This window comes from Actinia tenebrosa, unplaced genomic scaffold, assembly GCF_029948245.1.
Source record: "Actinia tenebrosa isolate PJP-AT-01 unplaced genomic scaffold, QUT_ActTen_1.0 PGA_scaffold5__44_contigs__length_20552954, whole genome shotgun sequence".
NCBI lineage: Eukaryota > Metazoa > Cnidaria > Anthozoa > Actiniaria > Actiniidae > Actinia > Actinia tenebrosa.
The window spans coordinates 2,943,944-2,965,741 of NW_028292582.1; the positions used below are offsets into that span (position 1 = coordinate 2,943,944).

Genomic DNA, 21,798 nt, shown 5'->3' on the forward strand with positions numbered 1-21,798 from the left:
CAGGCTTTTCATAATATGTTTAATATACGTATGAGATAATTTCCATGATGTCTTGGGTTATTTATTCAAGTATTTATTTTTAATTTGGAACATTCCTTAATCTACCAATCCGTACCCCCCCCCCCTCCCCTTGAATAATCTCTCTCTTGAAATAGACCGAAAATGAACTGGTGAGGAGTAGAAAACAAAAATGGCGGCAAATTCATTTTCACGAGCAGAAGATCTAGGCCTCGAAGGAAAAGAAGATTTAGCACCAATATCTACAAGAAATCCTGTGATAAACGACTCGAGCGAAGTAGAGCAAAGCTCGTCGGATCAGGAAATGGAAGAAATGTCGGATGATAAGACAGATAATGAAGGGATAAGTGCGATGAGAAGGTAGTCTAATAATACCTTACTGTTGTTGTTGTTGTTGTTGTTACTGTTTCTGTTGCTGTTGTTGTCGTTGCCCAACAGCAACTCCCAAAACTCGTATCTTTCTGATATGTTTTGATTTCTACTTCTACTTTGTTAACTGATAAAGCGTACATCGCATCACATCAGCATAAAAATATATAAATAGTATGAATGTACAATCTTAAAAAATGCTTATTTATGTTATACATCAAGTATAGTTTAAATAAAATATAAATATTCTAGATAGATAAAAACATATATATATAATATAAAAATATAGATTTTATATAAGAAGCATGTAAGCTTAACCTTGCAAAGAGTACCTTATTGCATTTAGATTAAAATACACCGTATCTTTCTATCCTTTGCTGTAGGTGTAGGTTGTGGCTTGGTCAGCAGAAGATTGATTATAACACAGAACTGATCAAATGTAAGAACAATACACATTTTGGTCTTGAAGTTCTTTCCCATCATTTAAGTGTTTTCCACAGGGATGCTTATATAGAGGGGTTCATGGGTACCTGGAATCCTTTCAATTTTTGTTTGGGGGGAGGTGATGCTATATGGAGTGGTTAATGGGTGCCTGGAATCCTTATCAATTTTGTTTGGGGGAGGGGGGGGAGGTGAAGGGATGCTATATAGAGTGGCTAATGGGTGCCTGGAATCCTTTCAATTTTTGTTTGGGGGGAGGGGGGAGGTGAACGGATGCTATATAGAGTGGTTAATGGGTGCCTGGAATCCTTATCAATTTTGTTTGGGGAAGGAGGGGGGAGGTGAGGGGATGCTACATAGAGTGGTTATAATGGGTGCCTGGAATCCTTATCAATTTTGTTTGGGGAAGGGGGGGGAGGTGAGGGGATGCTATATAGAGTGGTTATAATGGGTGCCTGGAATCCTTATCAATTTTGTTTGGGGAAGGGGGGGGAGGTGAGGGGATGCTATATAGAGTGGTTAATGGGTGCCTGGAATCCTTTTAATTTTTGTTTGGGGGGAGGGGGAGGAATTGGGGCTAAGGATAGTAGAAAGTAAACCCCCTCTGATAAGAAGTCCCAGACATGTCCCTGATTTGGTCGTTTTTGAATGATTTAGTGTTTTGATTGGTGGATATATACAATCTATAGGTCGATTACAGCAGACAGAAGACCTGCAGACATTTTCCAGTGATGGTGGTGATGTGTCAGATCTTTGTGAAAGGTACATATGATATTGAATTTGATTGGATGGGGAGGGAGTGCATGTGCTGTCTATAATTTTTGGTCCATAAAATCTTGAAACCACCAATGCATGTGCATAAAATGAACTTTGAAGAGAGTTGGTCCTCTTGGATGGTTTTTGTTTATTTCTTTGAAATAATTTTGTGCATATGACTATTCAGGACCGTGAGATGTTTGTTCATTATTTTATTATTTCTTTTTTGTAGAATCACAAAGTTACAAGAGGAATTGTTTAATATTGCATCAAATAAGTCTTATGGAAAGCTTGTTCTTGAACGGTAAGCAACAGTAACAGCACTGGCAACACCATTATCAACATCATCAATAGTTACACTCTATTTCCTGGAATCGTTTCAAGGAGAGGCATTTGGGTCGATACAATAAATGTATAGAAACTGACCCAAATGCAACAATTGTTTGAAGGCAATAGAGTGTAACTCTGACATCTGCTATTGGTTTTTATTTTCATTCCATTCATCTGACTCTTTTCTTTTATGTCACTCTTTTCTTTTCTTTTAAAAGTGGACTCCCTTTGTTTGGACGATTCTGGTCTTTGTCCGATACCTCTTAATATAAGAAAATTCTTAATACTAACTGCTGCAATTTTTCAATTTTGTCTAGGTTACTTCAAGGGGATATGCTTCTGAAGATACTTTTCCCAGACATTCTCACAGAGCATCCTAATCAAGAAGATATTGAAAAGATGAAGTAAGGGATAAATTAATGAGACAAAACCCAGGGCATAAAGACTAGCAGTTTTAAATGCAATAGGCTGTTTGCATGAGGTTTCATTTCAATACCACTACCAAGATATTTTTTTCTAGTTTAGATTTTTGTTGCTTTATGAGAGTAGCATTGAATAATTTCAAAACAACTGTCATCTTCAATCACCAACCAGTCGGCTCAGTTGGTTGGGCATCAGACTTTCATGAGGGAGGTCGTGGTTCAAGTCCTGGCCGGACCAACACTCAGGGTCTTGAAATAACTGAAGAGAAGGTGCTGCCTTTGTAATTATATCTGCAAATGGTTAGACTTTCAAGTGGCTCGGATGACCATTTTAAATGATGGTCCCGTCTCTCCACACTCATCATTACTAACCAACATAGGAGGGACATAAAAGAACCACTAAGGACGTAAAGAAACTCTGGCAGTGACCACCCTCAGTGCCTACACTTCATACTAACCATCTCTCATGCTTGTAAATTGCATAAAAGCAATCTGTCATTCACTCAATGTAAAGCGCCTTTGATTATAGTCACATAGAAAGGGCGCTATATAAATCATTATCATTATCATTATCTTACTGGCACAAATTAAGGTTAAGGGTGGTGTTACAGTTATCCACCACCTCTGGAAGTGAAATCCTGGATCCTGGACCTCAAATATGATCAAAACGAAAAGTCAAATTACAGAAATAGATGTACTGTCTGTCTATATGTGTGCTAAACAACATATTCATGTATAGCTGAAATATTCACTACAGACACCCAGCATTGAGCATTTCAACAGGTCTCAGGGGGAGATGGGGTATTTATTAGTACCCACAGCCTAATCAATAGACTTGGGACCTTATTTTGTTTATTTATTTTGTTTATAAGAGCTAAAATATCTTGTTCCTTGTATACAATTTTCATGCAAATGTGGATATACAATATTTGAAATTTATCCTCGTTATCATTTCCCCCGTTGTTTAGTGAATTTGCTAGAATTTGTAGCAAGAATGACAATATCTCCTCCAAAATCCTCCAAAATCATCAGGTATGGAATACAGCACTAAACTGCACTAATTAATCCTTTGACAAGGCGTTGAACATTTAATAACAACTTATTCAGTCAATGTGTGATTCCAAAAAACCTCCACACCCCACCATGGAGGAAATTAAAAAAAAGGCGTTGAACATTTAATGACAACTTATTCAGTCAATGTGTGATTCCAAAAAACCTCCACACCCCACCATGGAGGAAATTTAAAAAAGGTCCTCCCCCCCCCCCCCCCCCACCCATCTGGAATTTTCAAATTTCTTTCATACGAACCTTGTAACTTTGTTTTTACTCTGATCCCCCAATCCCCTGGGAATCTCCGATTTCCTCCATGGTGGGGTAGCTGTTTTTCCTTCTTTAAATATTTTTTTCATTTAAAAAAATAATTATGTGTATTTTTTTCCCCAGGAACTCACCGAAACACAGCGAAAACTTGACAAAGTAAAGCAACAGAACTATGGTAGGATTTTGTGGTATTACTAAATAATTATTTTTCAAACTAACTCCATGCAATATTTCAGACGCAGACTTACGATGGAAATCTTTCTTTTCTGAATACAGAAATCAAGAAACGTAACCGCGAATTAATGGCGAAATTACAGGTAAGATTAGTTTTATTTAGCGTAAATTTATTCCTCTTGAATTCCTGGACGTCGCTTTTTATTCTATGAACGCCTGTAGTAAGCCAGTAGAGTGCACCTGTGGTATGAAGTGCACCTGTAGTAAGCCAATGAAATCCGCCTGTAGTAAGCCAATGAAAGTCGCTTGTAGTAAGCCAATGAAAGTCGCTTGTAGTAAGCCGATGTAATGCCCCTGCAGTAAGCCAATGAAATGCGTCAGTAGTGAGCCAATAAAATGCGCATTTAGTAAGCCAATGAAATGCGCCTGTAGTAAGCTAATGAAATGCGCCTGTAGTAAGCCAATAAAATGCGCCTGTAGTAAGCCAATGAAATGCCCATCTAGTAAGCCAATAAAATGCGCATCTAGTAAGCCAATGAAATGCGCTAGTAGTGAACCAATGAAGTGCACCTGTAGCAAACCAATGAAGTGCACCTGTAGTAAGCCAATAAAATGCGCATTTAGTAAGCCAATGAAATGCGCCTGTAGTAAGCCAATGAAGTGCACCTGTAGCAAACCAATGAAGTGCACCTGTAGTAAGCCAATAAAATGCGCATTTAGTAAGCCAATGAAATGCGCCTGTAGTAAGCCAATGAAGTGCGCCTGTAGCAAACCAATGAAGTGCACCTGTAGTAAGCCAATAAAATGCGCATTTAGTAAGCCAATGAAACGCCACTCGTGGAAATGTTTTCTCATTTTTTCTAAAATAACATAACTTTCGTTTTTGTAGAATCTCAAAGCAAAGAGAGAAGAGACTCCAGATTCTGCAGCAGAAAGCCAAGCCCTTTTAAGGTAAACTTCGAGGTCTTCTATTCCCTAACCATTCTAACCACTTCTATTGCTAATTTCCGGTTAGGTAAAAAAATCGCTGTACGGACGTGCCGTGACTGGGTACTAGTATTTTGATTGGCGAGTAATGATCTGCGCGTTGTGATTGTTGTAAAGGATGTCGTCAATTCAGTACCGTGATGGTTCCATGTGCATGCCGTGCCCTATCATAGTCATACAAAAATCATTCTCAAAAGTACGCACGGAAGAGACTTCGCGAGGAAGTTAGTCCAGAACTGGACCCTCTTTTATTTCTGTTTATTTCTGATCCCAATCAACGTGCTCGGGCGTGCAAAGATGCATGGGAATGAATGAGTACAAGGAATTTTGCACTAAACAAGTACTAGGAGCGCGTGCGTAAAAAATAAACACAATTCACCTTTTCGGCGCTAGCCGTCACGGGGTATAAATTGTTTTAGATTGTGTTACGGTCACCAAAAAGTTCGGACATTGTTCTCGAATTTCCGTACAAATGTACTGACTCTAAATGAACTATTTACTTGGTTAATGTTTAGTTAGCTCTCTAAATACAAGTAAAATTTCATTTTTCTAGCTTGATTAAAGCTTTTCTTCCTGCTGTTAAGATAGCTAACTAAAGAAATCTACCTAAATTTTCTCTTTAAAGTCAGTGAATTTGTATGGAAGTCCGAGAACGATGTCCGAACTTTTTGGTGACCGTAACACAATCCAAGGTAGCGCCGAAAAGGGGAATTGTGAAAAGTGGGTCTCAGGATCTGGAATACGAGGAAGTAGGTTTTGGTGTTAGTTGATGAAGGCTTTTCCACGACATTCCATGGGCACGTGCCTTTGAATACGACAATTACAATGTTATGGAGACACTGATTGACGTCCACCAAACCTCTATATTGTCGCTACGACAAATCGAACGATTCCGCGCGTGATATTGTAGAACGACCGTAAATAAAAAAATGACCGTTTACAAACAAATGGTTTTCTGTGGAGTCTAAATGTATGTTTTTCTCCTCAGATCAAAGGAAAAGTACCGCGACTTATTATCAAACCAGCACGACATAGCAAATATATTCCAGGTAAAGAATGTCAGAAAACGATTCGCATACTTTCCACTGTTTTCATTGCTACGTGCTGTAAAAGTAGGGAAGCATTTATTTGGTTAACGGTATTCTATTGACCGATTTCCCAGTCGTGACTGTTATCTAGATTAGTGCGTAGCAATAAGATTCAGTGGTTAAATCACGAGGCCGACTTGGGGGGTACCTATGGCTTCCGTCTGAATTTAACGACTGCCTATGTCACAGAAAGTTTGATATACAACATATAAAAAAATTATTCTCAAAAAAAGATACGTGGTCTGAAATGGGAAAACATTACGCCCATGCTAAAAAGGGGTTTTTTGTGCCCTCCTTGTCAGTTTTAAATACTAGAGTCTTATAATTGTTTTAAAAAGCTAACTTTTTGTTTAACTGTAGGCCTTGATTGTTGGTAGCGGTATTAACTGGGCAGCGGATGATGGCACAAGAAAACTTGTTCTAAGTATTGGAGAAACGATAAATGCAAAATAGATTACACTCCGTAAGTCTTTTGGGGCTGTTCTTAATTCTACTGACTTATAAATTTAGTGTCCATATTTCGCGACAAATAGAAAGTAGGAAGAATAAGGAAGTACTACGTCAAATTTTAATCACGTGGTGTAAAAAACTTGTCCTCGGTACAATATTGGCATCACGTGGTCGATTTGAAATGTACTTGCGGATAACATAACAGACGCTACGAAGGCGATTAAAAAATCACAACTACCTCGGTCTACTGGGAAGAGTAGTAGAAAGAGACAGACTGAAAATGAAAAAGAAAGAAAGAAAGAAAGAAAGAAAGAAAGAAAAAGAAGCACAAGAGAAATGAAAACAAAAAAAATTAAGGAAAACTGAGACAGAAACCATGGAGCCTGAGGAAAGAATAGATTCAATTGTTCCTGCCTCCTGTCATGGCTGCCATCTTGTGACGGTGCAAAGCCTCTATACTAGAAATTGGACTATGGTTTGAGAATTTGACTAAACCATGTTAAAACACCGTAAGACCATTTATATATATATATATATTTTTTTTTTTCAAAAACTCAGGAATAATTAAAGAATCGATGTTAAAGTAAACACGATTTATTAATTTAACAAACTTTATTTACAAGAACTAGTGATAGCTTGACTTTAAAGTAAAGTCTTTCATTCTACCTGGCTTACCATTATTTTTGAAGTAGTTGTTCGCTTCTAAGGGAGGGGGTGGATGAGAAAATGGGGACCTTGAAGCTTTAGTGAACCTGACTGAAGGAGGGTCTTGAAATAATTAATGAGTTTTATATAGGTTAGCCTTTTAAATGTTTGAAATATATTGGACATAATTTTGGGTAGCTGTAAGGGAAAAAACACACTTTTGCCCCCCCCCCCCCCTCTCCCTCCGATAAATAATGAATATTTCCTAAAATGTTAAGAGGCGTTATTCTCAAATCTCTAGAAGTTCAATTTCTAAGAAAAGCGAAAACGTTCGCTGCTATGGCATCAAATATACATAGATTGTCATTGGATGGTTCGCATTTTTTAGTGCATTGTGATTGGTTAATGTCAGGGTGGAAGCCATATGATGACGTAACTGAATCTAAATGCTTGTAGGGTTCTTTCTAATACTTGCATGTTAGTAGCCTTCTCCGCAGGCATCTCCTTGGCTCTTTTTGCTCCTTGGGCTTCCTGTGGCGAGGAGAAAAAGGTGAAAGGGGGAGGGGAGAGAGAAAGAAGAAGAGGAGATGCTACTCCTCTCGCTTTTCCTCTCCCTCCCTCATCCCCACTCCTCCTCCTCCTCCTCCTCTCTCGTTCCTAGTTCTTCTCTGCCATACAATTTAATACAGGGATACCAACAGAGAATATATGGAGTAGCCTGCGGATTAGGCTAGCATGTTAGGCTACCTAATAACATTGATGACTGTTTTTACCATTCGAAATGCAACTTTTTTATTACTTGGAAATATTTTAAATTGTTTGCGGACTAGGCCAGTTGTCTAGTTTCTTTCGTCTTGCTGCCGCTTTAAAATCCTCATTCCTTGGCGTGAGAAAAATTTGTCCGTCCTGGTCACGTGACTGTTGTTTGTTTCTCTGAGCATGCTCAATGCGAGCTTAAATTTCCCGCGACCTGATTGGTTCGTAGTTTTTGATATGTGGATGAGATATGTCAAATATTTACGTAGAGAAAAGTAAATGATTGCTGTTTATCCGTAGTGTGCGTTGAGTGCATCGCAAGACTGTCGCACGTGATGTGCACGTGATAGTCCAGTTTTTATCCTAGTCCAACCACGTGATTGTTTATTTACACAAATGCTCGAGCCAGTCACGTTCACAGAGTTCACATTTTACTTTACAGCACCATATAAATTCACAATTGCACTTGGCCATCTTACTTCTTTCCACCGTGTCGTGCCCTCTTGAACAACACATGTGTTTGCAACCATCATTACCAGTCGATGAGGTATTACAAATTCTTCCTTGAGTCCCGAGAATTCCTAGACTTAAATTCGGTCGGCAAAAGTCCGGAGAGCTTTCGCTGTGTACGAGGCTGGAGGCGGGAGGTTTTCGGTTTTTATCCTTTCGCTTTCGTTGTTTTCCTCGTTTACCTCGGGTCGTTCGTTGAAGCTTGCTCTTGTTGGCGTTAGCGCGCACGCGGATCGAGCGGTCGAACTTAATACGGAGCAACTGAGCAACGACACTGAAATTTGGCATCGTCTTCCAGCAGATTTTCACCGTGCATGAACCAGAGACTCCGTGACATTTGCAGCTCTTGCCCATGTTGTCTCGCAGAGACTGAAACAATGACAGAAACGACATAATTTAATTAGTGATGGTTAATTGAAATTCTATAGACTTTTGGCTTGTTTTTCAAATGCTCTGTCTAAAATTAAATTATCACTCTCTTTCACAAGAAATACTTTCAAAATAACATTAGGTTTACTAATTCTTTTTTAAAAACAACTTTGAGCCATTTCTCCCACTTATTTAGTCTATTTTAAGCACAAACTTGCGAACATAATTTTCAGAGTAAAGTGCATATTGATTTAATAAACGGCACCAAATTCAATTCATATGTTTGAGGTCGAGTAAAAAACCAGCCCGGTTACTTTTATCTTCAGATATCAGGATATAACACCAGTCACACCAAGGATATGCCAAAATTTTGAATTAGATTTATTAATTGGGCTTGAATTCCCGACGGCTTGTCAAGGACAGCTTATTGATTCACTGCATTTTGTTAAGCAGTAAATATTTTGAAGAGAATGGAATGTAAATGCTCTCATCAGTGGTAGGACGCGGTATACACGTGTTTATACACGTTGGGGGGGGGGGGGGGGGGGGGGGGGTCGTTCACTGTCGCTACGCCACTGATGCCACTGACACCACCTTAGAATGCCACTGGTCGGATTGTAAGCGATAGCGTTAAGGAGGTTCATGAGCAAAATTATTGTTTATATTTATTCGATCACGGTCGGTTAAAGTCGATTTGGTCGAATTAAAAAGGTTTATCATATTGATACTTCTCATATATGGCCGGTATAGCGAGGTTAATGGTCGGATTACAAATTGTCAGAATGTTTCGTGATATACCATTGAATTCCAATGTTGATTATTAGCAGAAGATAAATGATAAGCAAGTCTACTGTCCCGTTTGATAATCTACGGTTGAAAACTCCTCTCGACACTTCAGCACACCAAAAATATAATTGCTTGGGCATCCTGTGGTGAAAGGCTAGGTTACTAAGATTCCTCATATCTTTGTGTAAGATTTTTTCTTTCCAAAAAAAAAAAAAAAGGGGCGATGTAGATCATAGAAAAGATTAAATAAGTTTTATGTGCGAAACACGAATGATAAATCGGCTTAAAATAAATTTTCAGTAAATGTCCGGAGCTAAAAAACAAAAAAGACAGCTGTTACTTAAACGTCAATCATGTCTTCTAAGCCAATCACGAGGTGCATCTAAATTTTCGATGATGTCCGTCAACAAATAACAATTTTGCCAAAGAGGATGATATTTGACTTGTGATACAGTAATAACTTTGTAAATTATCTTGTACAAAACATTTCTGGGTGAGATGGCTCTGCCATGCGCACGTGCCATTTGTTTATCAACGACGACTATAAAAAGAATCTAATTTACCCCAAAAAAAGAACTTCAAACTTATTCATGAAAACTGATCACCTCTAAGAACAGCCGAATGAACATGTATACAAAGGTATTATGCAGCCTCGTGTGGGATCAGACACGCTGGTTAAAGGTGTGTATATGATGAATGAAAAGGTTAATAGGGTTAATTGTAGCATCTGATGCTACGACGCAGAAGAGCACGTATCAGTAGAATATCCTGGATGGAAGTAGATTGGGGTTCATTATGATCAACAAGATATATTAAGAGCAAAAACCCATATTGTGGGCTGGGCCTAGACGTCTTGCAGCCGCTATATGCCATTTATAGCTATTTTTAAAATCTATTTTTCCATCGCCACAATGGGTTCAAATACATTCTTAGGGTGCAGCCATATGGCTCCAAATCCCTTGATATATAAAAAACAATGAAACAGGGATTTAGCGATTAGTTTTTTTTTGGGGTGCATTTTACGTCATAGCCGCCATGTTGGTTGATCTAATCTAATACAAGAGAAGCACGTGATGAATGCTTTGTTATCGTCAACCAGCATGACGTAAAATGCACCCCAAGAAGCGAATAACTAAATCCCTAATCGACGGTAAAAATGACGAAAAATATTAAAATCAAAAAAAGATGTCATTCCTCAAGAGAAGGAAATTCTCTCGTTTTGACCCCCAGATTGAGAAAGATATCCCTACGTGCAAAACTGACGGAAAAACACTTGTTGACAGTCACTAACATTCCTTCATGCCGTGAGTTGGAAATGCAGAAAAAAACTGTCGTATCGCTCGTTAGAGGGCTGAATAATTGAAGGTTATCGAGATGACCACATGACCAGTTAAAGGTGGTTCGCATATGTCAAGAGCAGATAAGATCAAAATTGGGTCAATTATCGATAGACAGGGATACACTGCTTAAATCCGAACTAAAGGCTATCAAAATGACGAAAGAAATCACCCTGAAGCCATGTTGAGGATTTTTTTGTCACCCTTTGATGAACATGAATGTGGATTCATGGTTCCGGCTCCCCTTAGTTACCGTTGCTATGTCCCACAAGCTCAACACATCAGCTAGAATATACCAAAATATAAAACTCTGCGCGGTAAAACTATTATAAATTGTTTCAGTCGTATACTGTCCTATAAAAATATAAGAAATTGCCTCGTAAACCGTACCCTGGTCCAGCTCGCTCGCCGCTTCGCGGCTCAAACTATACGTGGCCGGGGAAAAAACGTCGGGCCTCTGGGACCAGGGTACGTAAACCGCGTAGTACCCTTTAAAACAGTTACTGAGAAATTATTAAATGCTACAACGGTGATTTGTTCGCTATTGTCAGTATCAGAACCACGAATTGGACGCACGCTGTTTGTATACCAAAAGTTATCAAATTTTTACTCACTTTTCTTCCCGCTTCGTTATTGTGTTTCATCAACAAATATTTGATGTCCTTAGTCGCTGGCTGCCAGTCCATGAACTTCCTGGAGAATTCATCACCAAAGTTAACGTTCTCACTACAGCCACCCCATTCCCAGCCAGGCTCCTTGCCCTTTCTCGGTTCTCGTCCACGAACACGCAAGTCGCAGCCACAGCTGTCCAAATTACCCGCAGCACAGCCCTTGGTTACTTGGTAGGACACCCCCGCAGATGTGATGGCATATACGTAAGCGCTTTCACGTGACCCTGGGAAAAGATATCAAATCATTAACGCGTTATCATCACAAACTATCATCGTCATCATTACAAATTATCATCATCATTATAATCGTCATCTTTAAGAATAAATTATCATAATCGTCTTCATTCCAACCATACAAATTAGCATCACTAAAAATCATTATCATCGTCATCATCAACAAAAATTATTATCTTCATCATCATCAACAATTGCCATCATCAGTATCCGAAATTATCGGCATCATCATCACCAATCATGATCATCATCACCCGATAAGTATCATACCAAATTATTATCATCTTAAATAAGATCTCAAATCTGAATCCTTGGATACTTTCTGCGGAACCCTTGGAAGCCCGATCAGAGTGTCTCGTTAGTGTTCTTAAGGACGCCCAGTACCTCAAGGGAAAGGTCTGGTAAGGGTGTATTACACCGTAAGAAGAGAGTGTCTAATTAGTGTTCTTAAGGACGCCCAGTACCTCAAGGGAAAGGTCTGGTAAGGGTGTATTACACCGTAAGAAGAGAGTGTCTAATTAGTGTTCTTAAGGACGCCCAGTACCTCAAGGGAAAGGTCTGGTAAGGGTGTATTACACCGTAAGAAGAGAGTGTCTAATTAGTGTTCTTAAGGACGCCCAGTACCTCAAGGGAAAGGTCTGGTAAGGGTGTGTAACACCGTAAGAAGAGAGTGTCTCGTTAGTGTTCCTAAGGAAGACCAGTACCTCAAGGGAAAGGTCTGGCAAGGGTGTGTTACACCGTAAGAAGAAAGGATTGTAGCGTAAGGACCACAAGGATGGGTGTGACACCGACAACGACATCCCTCTTTGCTCCGCTCTTTTACCCAATAAAGGTTTACTAATCTCTGACGTCACACTCCATGCACACGTGCATGACGATGATGTGGATTCGCCGAGGAATGTCATCAATGCTTCCTTCACATAAATATTTGGAATTCAAAATCTTTAATTAATTACTAGAAAACAACAAACAGCTAGAAGGGTTAGGAAACAATGATAAGAAATAAGTGGTTTGAATAAATCTTTCGCTAAAGTCAACGAGGATTAAATAATAAAAAGCGATGAAAGCCTTCAACACTTCTCCACTGCACTTAAAACAGCTCAAATGGAAATTTATACAAGTTCTGGTGAAGTCGTGGCTAACAGCTAGCAAACTTTGTAAAATGTCAGAATTTTCTAAGAATAATTCTATAAGTGAATTGAAACCTTTCGAAAATCAATGGAAAGGTCTGCAAAATTGTAGCATGAAATTCCATCGAAAACTCTTCTTTAGCATGTTATCTTAAAAAGAATTTCTTAAGACTGGATTTCGATATTTTAAGAATTAAAAATTGGTTTTTCGCTGCGGTCCTGCAATCAAAAATAAATCAGTCGGTACCATTTATGTTCTTCACAACGTTAGCCGTTGAAATGTCTGAGTTCGCAGAATAACGCTGTGAAACTCAATTAATACAACTAGTCTTTTTCAGGGATTTTCTTATGACGTCATTACGGACCACACAAAATCTTGTCTGAAACAAGCCAGATATGCCGTGCTGCAGCACGTTTACTGTTTAAACGGACAAACGAGGAAAGTGATTATAAAACCGCGATTAATTTGTCTAACAAGAGTTAGAAATACCAACATAATCGGTACTTGAAAACCAAGCTTCCTTAAACGCGAGCTGTGGTGAGCCCGCCGAAGGAAATCCGAACAGCGGTGAAAATAAATATTTAACGTACGTCATTATTGTTCTGTATTTCTTTGACAAAATAAAATAATTTCAGATTTCCAAAAAGAAGGTTTATATTCAATTATTAGGGGGGGGGGGGGGGGGGGGGGGGGGGGAAATTAAGACTTTTTGCTTCTGTAATAAGAATCCGCTTAGGTAATAAAGATTTTAAAAAATCATTTTGTTTTGCAGACGCAGTTTCCAGTTTTTCTAAAGCTAGCAGTCCGGGCTGTTTTTCGCTTTATTATCCATTATTCTAACTTTCCTCATTACCTAGATTCATTATACATGAATACAAACCGTCCTTGACGGCTGCAGCGACAATGATTAGAATTTAATTTGCCAGGCTGCGGCTTTTCTAAGGAGGCAACGTCCTAAAAAAATATTAGCATTCTAGTCATGATCTACTGAAGAATCCACTAACATGTTTTTGTGCCCTTAATATGTTTACAGAAAAACCATAGATTTTCTTTCAAACGTCCGCTTCCAAGGAGCGATTTCCCGGGTTTAAGTTCAATCAAATTCCTAGTAAATAGAAAACTGTTGTGTTTAGCTAAAGAAAGAGAATGTATGGACCTCAAACTGAGAAAAAACGAGAGTATTTCCTGCGTAATGCTGTCAGGGATTACTTTAATTTTTCCAAAGGGTTTGCCGATCATAAAGTAGACTTAAATGATTGTTTTTGACAAGCCCTTGAGGCCGGAGACACCTGATTTTTGTCCAAATTACAAAGATTTTCTAAAATGCTCAAATCATTTTGAAACTAAATAAGGAACTAATGAACTCTACAGTTCTGGTTTTGAGGTAATAATATTTCTGATAATTAGGGTCATTTTGCTTAATCCTTTTTCATATCAAGTTTAAATTAATAAATCCTTGGAATTAAGCAAGCTGTGCCTTTCATTATTTGCTAAAAGGCGCTTCAAGATTGTTATTACGCTTTGATTTGTGAAATGCCCAGTTTAATAAGTTTTCGATTTGTTTACCGACTGCGATAATTTGTGATGGTTGGGAAACAATTCTTGATATATCACCGCTAGAGGAAGTTATTAACCGCAAGATAACCAATCAGAGACTCAAAGCGATACACTTAGAAATGATTAGTGTTATCTGTTGCTATCGGCTGTTGAACAAACGGTAACTGCAATTCAGCTTTAACAGTCGGACTCCGTCAGGACGCCTTCGAAAATGAAATGATAAGCTAGGCTTTGTGTTTAGCTAGCAATAAGATTCAAAGGATTACTTCTCAACTGTAAAGAAACCTTCAAACCTAATTAATGAGTAAAAACCCCTTGAAAAATACCACGAAGAAGTTGGAGATACCTCCCGTATACTACAATTTGACTGACTTTAAGTGTACGTGTAGAAGATGAATTAAAGCGAACAAAAGAACGGATATAACCAGTTAAACGATTTGCATTCTTACATAAAAACGTTCTTTGGACTTTAAAATGAATTGGAACAATGAGCCTCGAGGCTAATTCTACAATTTTTTTCTCTCGTAGGATTAATTTGTTCCAGAGAGAAATGACAGGAATGACTGAAGCGTAATCTACCAGATGAAGTTTCGTGTGCTTTTGTTTGTTCTAAATCGACATTTGGACTGTTTTTTCAGCCTGGTGTTTAGTCTTGCTTAAAACATCCCGGCCATAATCTGGTCACTTTGATTCTACGTTAGAAACTGTAACGCGAGAGATGAAAAAAAAAACTTCGAAATAAGTAACGTAAATAGACTGAAGATACACAGGATAAGTGCCTCGCTAATTCTGACTTCTAAACCGACCCTAGCAAATAGGTCAAGAGGCACTTCGTAACCGTCCAAGATAGCCTGTAAGCGATGAGCCTTCTAAAAACATAAAATCCTCTCAAACTAGAACTCATATCGGGAAGAAATCTTAAAACAACTGGCTTGTATTTAGGCGTGGAAAGACAACAAACCCACTACGTCAGTAATGCTTGTGTACATCAAGCTTTACCAAGCGACTATGTAATTTCCAAATCAAAATGGCCAGTTTGTATAGCAAAATAAAAGTTCTTTTGGCCTGTCAAATCTTTGATGTTTTAATACTGACAACAAAAAGATTTAACTCTGACTCTGTCTCTCAAATTGTGTACACAATAAAATGTTTTTCGCGTAGCGACCTTCAATCAGGGAGGTTTGGACAACTCGTTCTGGAAAAAGAAACGACAATGGTTTGAATTTGCTGTTCGGGTTTTCCAGAGTTGAATGAGAGCCATGAAATTTTCCATGCTCGTTTGATATTTTTCTAGAAGTATAAAACCTCCTAAGATTGGGGAATTAAATAATGAAGAATGAGGTGAAGTTTTAGCGGGAAAATGACTTCCTATAGCGTCGGGCGCTTTTCCTTGATGTAACCTTAGAAGGGTTAAATCTTGGTAAGATTCTGTCCGTCAAAACTCGATAATTCAATAGAAGAAAACTGGAAAAGGACGGTTGGAAGATTGCTCAATTGTACGACATGGCATAGCTAGTGTTCAATTCTTAAAATGCGAGCTCCAAAAAGATTGTAAAGAAGAGGAAGCATTCGATAATCCAAGGGAGCTAAAGTAGAGTTTATTTTAGGAAACTAAAGTGACAAATATAGTAAAAAAGCTATCGAATCTATAACGATGACCTGTCCAAGATTCAGACGATTAAATGTCTTTTTTCCAACAGCAACATTGAACTATCGCATACATAGGTAAACACACACTTCATCTAACACAGAAGACGACGTTCGAGATCTTTGGTCTGGAAATAAAGACTTAATCAGGGGTCTTTTCAGTCCTTGAGTCTGTCAGCTAGCAAGCTGCTTTTGTCAATTTATTCTGTGCTAATCCGAAAATGGGCCCCGATTGATTGCCTCAAGTTCGAGGACACTATAGTCTTAAGCGGATTTGGGTAAACTAAATTGTTTTCCAGGTGAAAACAGAATAGCTCCGCATTACTGTAAGCACACGACCAAAGATGTATATTAACTATGTCCCATTTAATACGCGAACTAGTTCAATAATAAATACATGGGGATCTTCAGCTAGTGACCTCAAACCAGACAAGAGGACTAGATATCAGTAAATACCTGTAGTCAGAATTCCACGGCTTTTAAAGACTTGTGCTGTGTTGATCCCAGAACAATTCCATTGATGATCCGAGAAGTGGTTTTTACACTCGGTTAGCGCCATCCCAACACCTCTTTGTACGTTGGCCACCAAAGCTGGATACAGCAAGCACTTTTTTTTCTGATGCGGCTTCAACCACGACAAAAGAGGGCATAATTTCTCGGCGTTTGTGTTTGAAGCAAGCTCTAAAGCGTTTGCGTTAGGCATAAAAGGAACGTCCCTGAAGAGCAATAAAAATAGCAAAACATTAATTAACTCTCTAAATTGGTTACATGGGTCGTTGACGGAGGTAAACGCAGTGCTTAATCCGGTAAGGGATTCATTTATTTACAAGCTGCTGAGTTTTTGGATGGCTGGAACGATGCTGGAAGATGTCTAATCGACGCTTATGAAGTGCCCGACCTTTTGGGATTTCTTTTTTACGAGAGTCACTTGAAGACCCAAAGGATGTATTACAATCGTGTCGTGTTAAATAAAGCCATCAATTAGAGCCACACTTGAGATACCGTTTGGATTTCACACGTAAAGACAAGCATTGAACAGCCTACCTTTCGACTCTTTGTCCGGGTTTTGCAGCGCCGAACAGCGCGATGAAAATCCACACCATAACCACAGATGATGCACCCATTCTAATGCTGTTTTGCTTTGGGATCGTTCGCCTTGTAAGAGATATGGTCTCTTGGTTTTCACTCGTTGAATCTGTCAATCTCCAGGGCAGTCTGGGATATACTTTCTCGGGGAACGCAGAGAAAAAATCATAAAAAAGCTGGTTGCAAGATGTTTTGAAGTGAGTGCCAAACGTGATACTTTTTGTCCCTGGAGCGCTTCAAGGTCAGAGACCTCTCTCACTACGAAGCCCTTGTAGAAATCTCTCAACGCATACAAGAGATCGACTTATGTTTCTGCGCGTATATACGTTATTGAAATATCACATGCCTCGACTCGAACTAATATTCAAGCAAGGAAAACCGCTCCAAAAGAAAAAGCCGTCACTACTCGCCGTCTGATTGGTCCAAACCGGTCACACTTCAACACACCTTTTCTTCTAGGGCTATCATTCAATATTATTTCGACTAACTTGTCAAAACAATCGATGGGGCTTACCGGCCGAATGGAATACTTCGATTCCGGAAATTATGGAATTGGTGCAAGTAATAAGAGAAAAGTTGGTTGATAATGAGTAAATCTTGAACACAGTGGCTCTGAAATTGAAAATTATTAGAGATTGTCGAAGGCGGTTTGCAAGTTATGGATTGAAGTCTAGAAAGTAATTAAACCTAGAGCGGGTGTCTAATTAAATGGTGCTTTGTCTTTTCTTAGCCTTGCAGAGCGTTTGTTAAATTAAATCGATCGTCGTTTATTAAAAACGTTATTGAATAATAAAGTGATTGAACACGATAAGGCGTCTCGGTACTTGCACGACCACGGGCTAGACGAATGCTTTTTGAGGAACGGAACTAAGAGTAAAACCACTTTAAAACCAACTCTCTCTCTCCTGTTTCCTAAGAGCTTCCTCGTACTATCTTACAGCTTATCTACAAACACATTACAAACGTTTATTGAATTCTTAAGCGTAATCAAAATGAAAAAGAGATTGTCTATGACATCGCAAAATCTAATAGCTCGAAAATCTTTTATTTGAAAGAGTTTTCTAGGATCTACCAGACGATTACTTAGAGGCAACGGACAAGCCTTGATAAAACGAACTGTTAAACAATTTCAATCTCGTAAAATAAAGATTTGTTTGGCAGGATTTAGAATCAACTTTGAGGTTACTTATTCACGAGATTTTTGGCCAGACAAATAAAAAAGAACAACAGCTAAAGAATCGGGATGCTTTCGCGGTTTTCAGTGCGTAATGGTCTTTATTTTCCAAGGCATTTAGCCGTATGTGAAAATCATTATTGGCGAGCTAAGCTAATTAAACATACCACAAATGATGGTTTAGCAACCATTGTCTGTAGCACGACAAATCGCTACATAATCCTTCGACATTACATCTTTTTGTATTTAAAATAACTAAGAAAAATTTGCGGGAAACGTGTTTCCTTTCGGAGATATTTTCTCGGGAATTATCGAAATTTTCCCGAAAAAAAATCAAAAAGTTCCAGATGTAAAAGTCATTGACTTTTGATTCTAATTCCTATGAGTTGCACAGACGGTTTTTATCTTTCTCGCCCGAAGCAGAAAACTTTCAAGAGAGATTAAAACAGCATTCATAAATAGCTGATAATGGCATATTCAACTTCAAAACAATTTGGTACTTTGTCCTGATTTCTTGATATAGCATCGACATGGCTTCCAGGCATCCAAGGATTTGGCCCAGATTTCCACCTTTGATTCATTACCATTGTTACAAGAAAACTACATATGTAATTATTATCATTAACTACTTTGAATAGATCGCTGTTATGATTATCTGTTTAGCTCGTTTTCTTTTCTTAATCACACGTATCTTTTGAAAATAAATTTTTGGGACATTTCACATGAAAAAAATAGATTTTAAAAATACTTTTTGTTATTTTATGCGCCCGTTTTCCTGCACAGCAAAAGTTCAGGTCAAAAGGTTAAAATCTTTCATCCTTGTTGAGTTGGAACCCACCTCCTCCAACCTTCAAACACCCATTTTTAGCTATCTATTCGTGACGTGAATCAGCTCAGCTCAGCTACTCCCAGAATGTGGCCATCAACTCAAATGTCTTTAGCTCACAGACTGGGGTCTGACTTTGCTGTCTTCAATCGAATTGATCTTGGTAGGAGATCGCCCAAAGAACGCACCGCGTGCTTCAGGCAAAACTACTTAATATTTAAAATGTGCGAAACGATCACATTTTTGAAATGTGTAAGACCGAAGATGACTCAGTCAAAAAAAAAACCAAAAAAAACCAGATCGTCATCTAAGGGCCGCTGAAGTAAACTGCTTGATCATAATGGATGTATTTATCAGTAAAAACCGGCTTATTAATACTAGAAACACAGTTTGTTTGAAATCAACTCTGGCTTAGAAATGTACTATCAACTTTGAGATCTGTATCGACGACTAAGCAATAGATATCTATAATCTAGGAGTACTCTACGTCTGGTGACCATACTAGCACGATAGAGTCATCGTATTAAGACTTCCCTAATCCACTAACAACAAAAACATTAACAAAAAAACGCCGTAATTTTACTAAAAACCCAGTCTTTAAGCTCATTGTATAAAATACTTGACCATTTATTCACTTATGAAACGCATTTTGGTGCAGAAATTCTTGAAATATTTTTTTGATTTAAAAGAAGTACAAAGCAATAAATCGACTTCAGCGAGGAATTATTTTGATTTTTGTTTAGTGAAAGCTAAATAAATAGTATAATATCTGAACTGCAATCTTTTAAATGAGGTCATTAGAGATCCCAAACTATTGTCAAAGAAAAAAGGAGTGTCTAACAAAAACAGAGGAAGAAATGGAAAACTTACTTAGAGAATTCAATTAATTTACCGATAAGATTAACAACAAGACGACAAAATTATCTGGAGTTGTAAATATTTTGATCACTTTTTCTTTTAATTTAAGAAGATGACATCAAAGATGTCTTGAATTGGAGAAATACTTGAGAAATACTCGAGATATGTAATCAGTGATGGTATTCACATATTGTACAAGATGTTAGACAACAGCGTCATACCTACTAAACACCTTGTGCGCAGATTTCACTGGTAAATACATATGGTATAGTTTGGTATGTGGGTTTGTCGAGAAGCGAAGTAAAAAAACATGCAAACAAACATGCTGGAATAACCCAAAGTTTGGGCAAATTTTGACGTGACGTTCTTTATCTATCATTTTTTACGATACCTTGAATCAAAAAAAAGATCTATTCGTATCGTGCAATTTTGTGTTTGAAACTCGTGCAATTTTAAAAACTTAGTAAAAAAAAGAAAGATTTTACAAGCATTGAGTTTAAACACTTAAATCCTTATCAGCCAAAACACAAACACCACTACTCACCAAAACACAACAACAAAACAGAGAAGACCACATTTCTACACATGTTTTTAAGTTCAGCCTAATATTTTGAAAACAAATCTACACTATTTCTCTACCTCCCACACAAAGTGCGAGATCATTTGGCAATCAAGGGACTTAAAAAGTGCTTAAAATTCCAGTTTGCTATGCTAGGTAGGGTAACCTAGTTCAAGGTGCCGACATATCTTGATAGGTGGTCTAGAGATGCACTATCTTTTTCACTTCCAGACAATCTGTGTACAGCACTTCCTGACATGCTCTTCAATAGGGGTCTTGGTAAAGTGCGAGTCCGATAGTTGCAAGTTGCGAGTTGCGAGTTGTTGAAAAAATTATACTTTAACGATAACTTCACACTTGTAAAATTATCAAAATCATGGTTATCAAAACCCAAGCAACAAAAGTTTCATTTATTATCATTCGGTACATTGAGGCGTTCCGTTTCTCGTTACATATGCAAACAACACTCTCACAGCAAAAAAAAAAAAAAAAAAAACCTGCAATAAATTAGCAGATATGTTTAAAAATGTAGGGGTTCGTGACGGTACGTTCTAACATTTTACCACCGACGTACTTTCACAATGTTTAATGATGACAAGAAGATATCTTGTACATAATTATCGTAAAGTCTTGAAAAAAGATGATGCTGCCAGTAGGAGAAAATGCGACGTTGGCTCTGAGTTTGTCGACTTGGCAAATCTTCATTGACTTCCACTACTGATCGGCAGAGAAACCAGAGAAACTTTTTTAAGACAATAAAGCTTTTATATTTTTTTCCAATTTCGTGCAAATGTACAATCTTAGACTAGCTTTTATCAGACGTCTTATCTTGAGTTCCTTAAAATGGGACGGCTTTATCAGTCTGTGTCGGGTCGTCGTGTTTACTTAGCTTCAAACAACAATAGTCTTCTTCCTCTTCTGTGCACGAATCGAAGATTTCAGGTTGTAATAACGATGGGTTCACACTGGCTTCAAAGTTGGAACTTCAACCAAAAAAAATATCGCGCAACCTCTTCTGCTGGAAGAAAAATATCTAACTGTACGCAAAAAAAAATAACGTGCAAGGGTTGAGCCAAAAAAATAAATATCGTATCATGCAACCAAAATTCCTGCAACCCCCCCCCCCCCATCAATTCTCTTTGGACCGTTATTCCTAAGTATATTACTTATGTTGTGCCTGTCAATTTTTGCAACACGAGAGCCACCCGATGTCAGGTTGCTGGGCGTTTGCTGTTTACATAAGGGAATATATATTTTTTATATAGTGCAATGATTTTCGTCTTCTCCAAGCCTATAC

General features: G+C 38.2%; 2 protein-coding genes across 2 annotated transcripts; one reads left to right on the forward strand and one right to left on the reverse strand.

Annotated features, from left to right (window-relative positions):
- Positions 1 to 190: 190 nt before the first annotated feature.
- Positions 191 to 7,020, forward strand: LOC116289207 (uncharacterized). Its single transcript, XM_031696087.2, has 11 exons — positions 191 to 378; positions 771 to 826; positions 1,518 to 1,590; positions 1,817 to 1,888; positions 2,232 to 2,318; positions 3,305 to 3,368; positions 3,780 to 3,831; positions 3,933 to 3,973; positions 4,720 to 4,781; positions 5,806 to 5,866; positions 6,266 to 7,020. The coding sequence occupies exons 1-11, from the start codon at positions 191 to 193 to the stop codon at positions 6,356 to 6,358; spliced, it is 849 nt and encodes a 282-aa protein (XP_031551947.2). The 3' UTR covers positions 6,359 to 7,020.
- LOC116289203 (protein Wnt-7b) lies at positions 6,934 to 17,606 on the reverse strand. The gene is made up of 4 exons (XM_031696083.2): positions 17,043 to 17,606; positions 16,455 to 16,714; positions 11,373 to 11,653; positions 6,934 to 8,635 (listed from the first exon to the last, which is right to left on the reverse strand). The coding sequence occupies exons 1-4, from the start codon at positions 17,120 to 17,122 to the stop codon at positions 8,141 to 8,143; spliced, it is 1,116 nt and encodes a 371-aa protein (XP_031551943.2). The 5' UTR covers positions 17,123 to 17,606; the 3' UTR covers positions 6,934 to 8,140.
- Between the last annotated feature and the right edge of the window lie 4,192 nt (positions 17,607 to 21,798).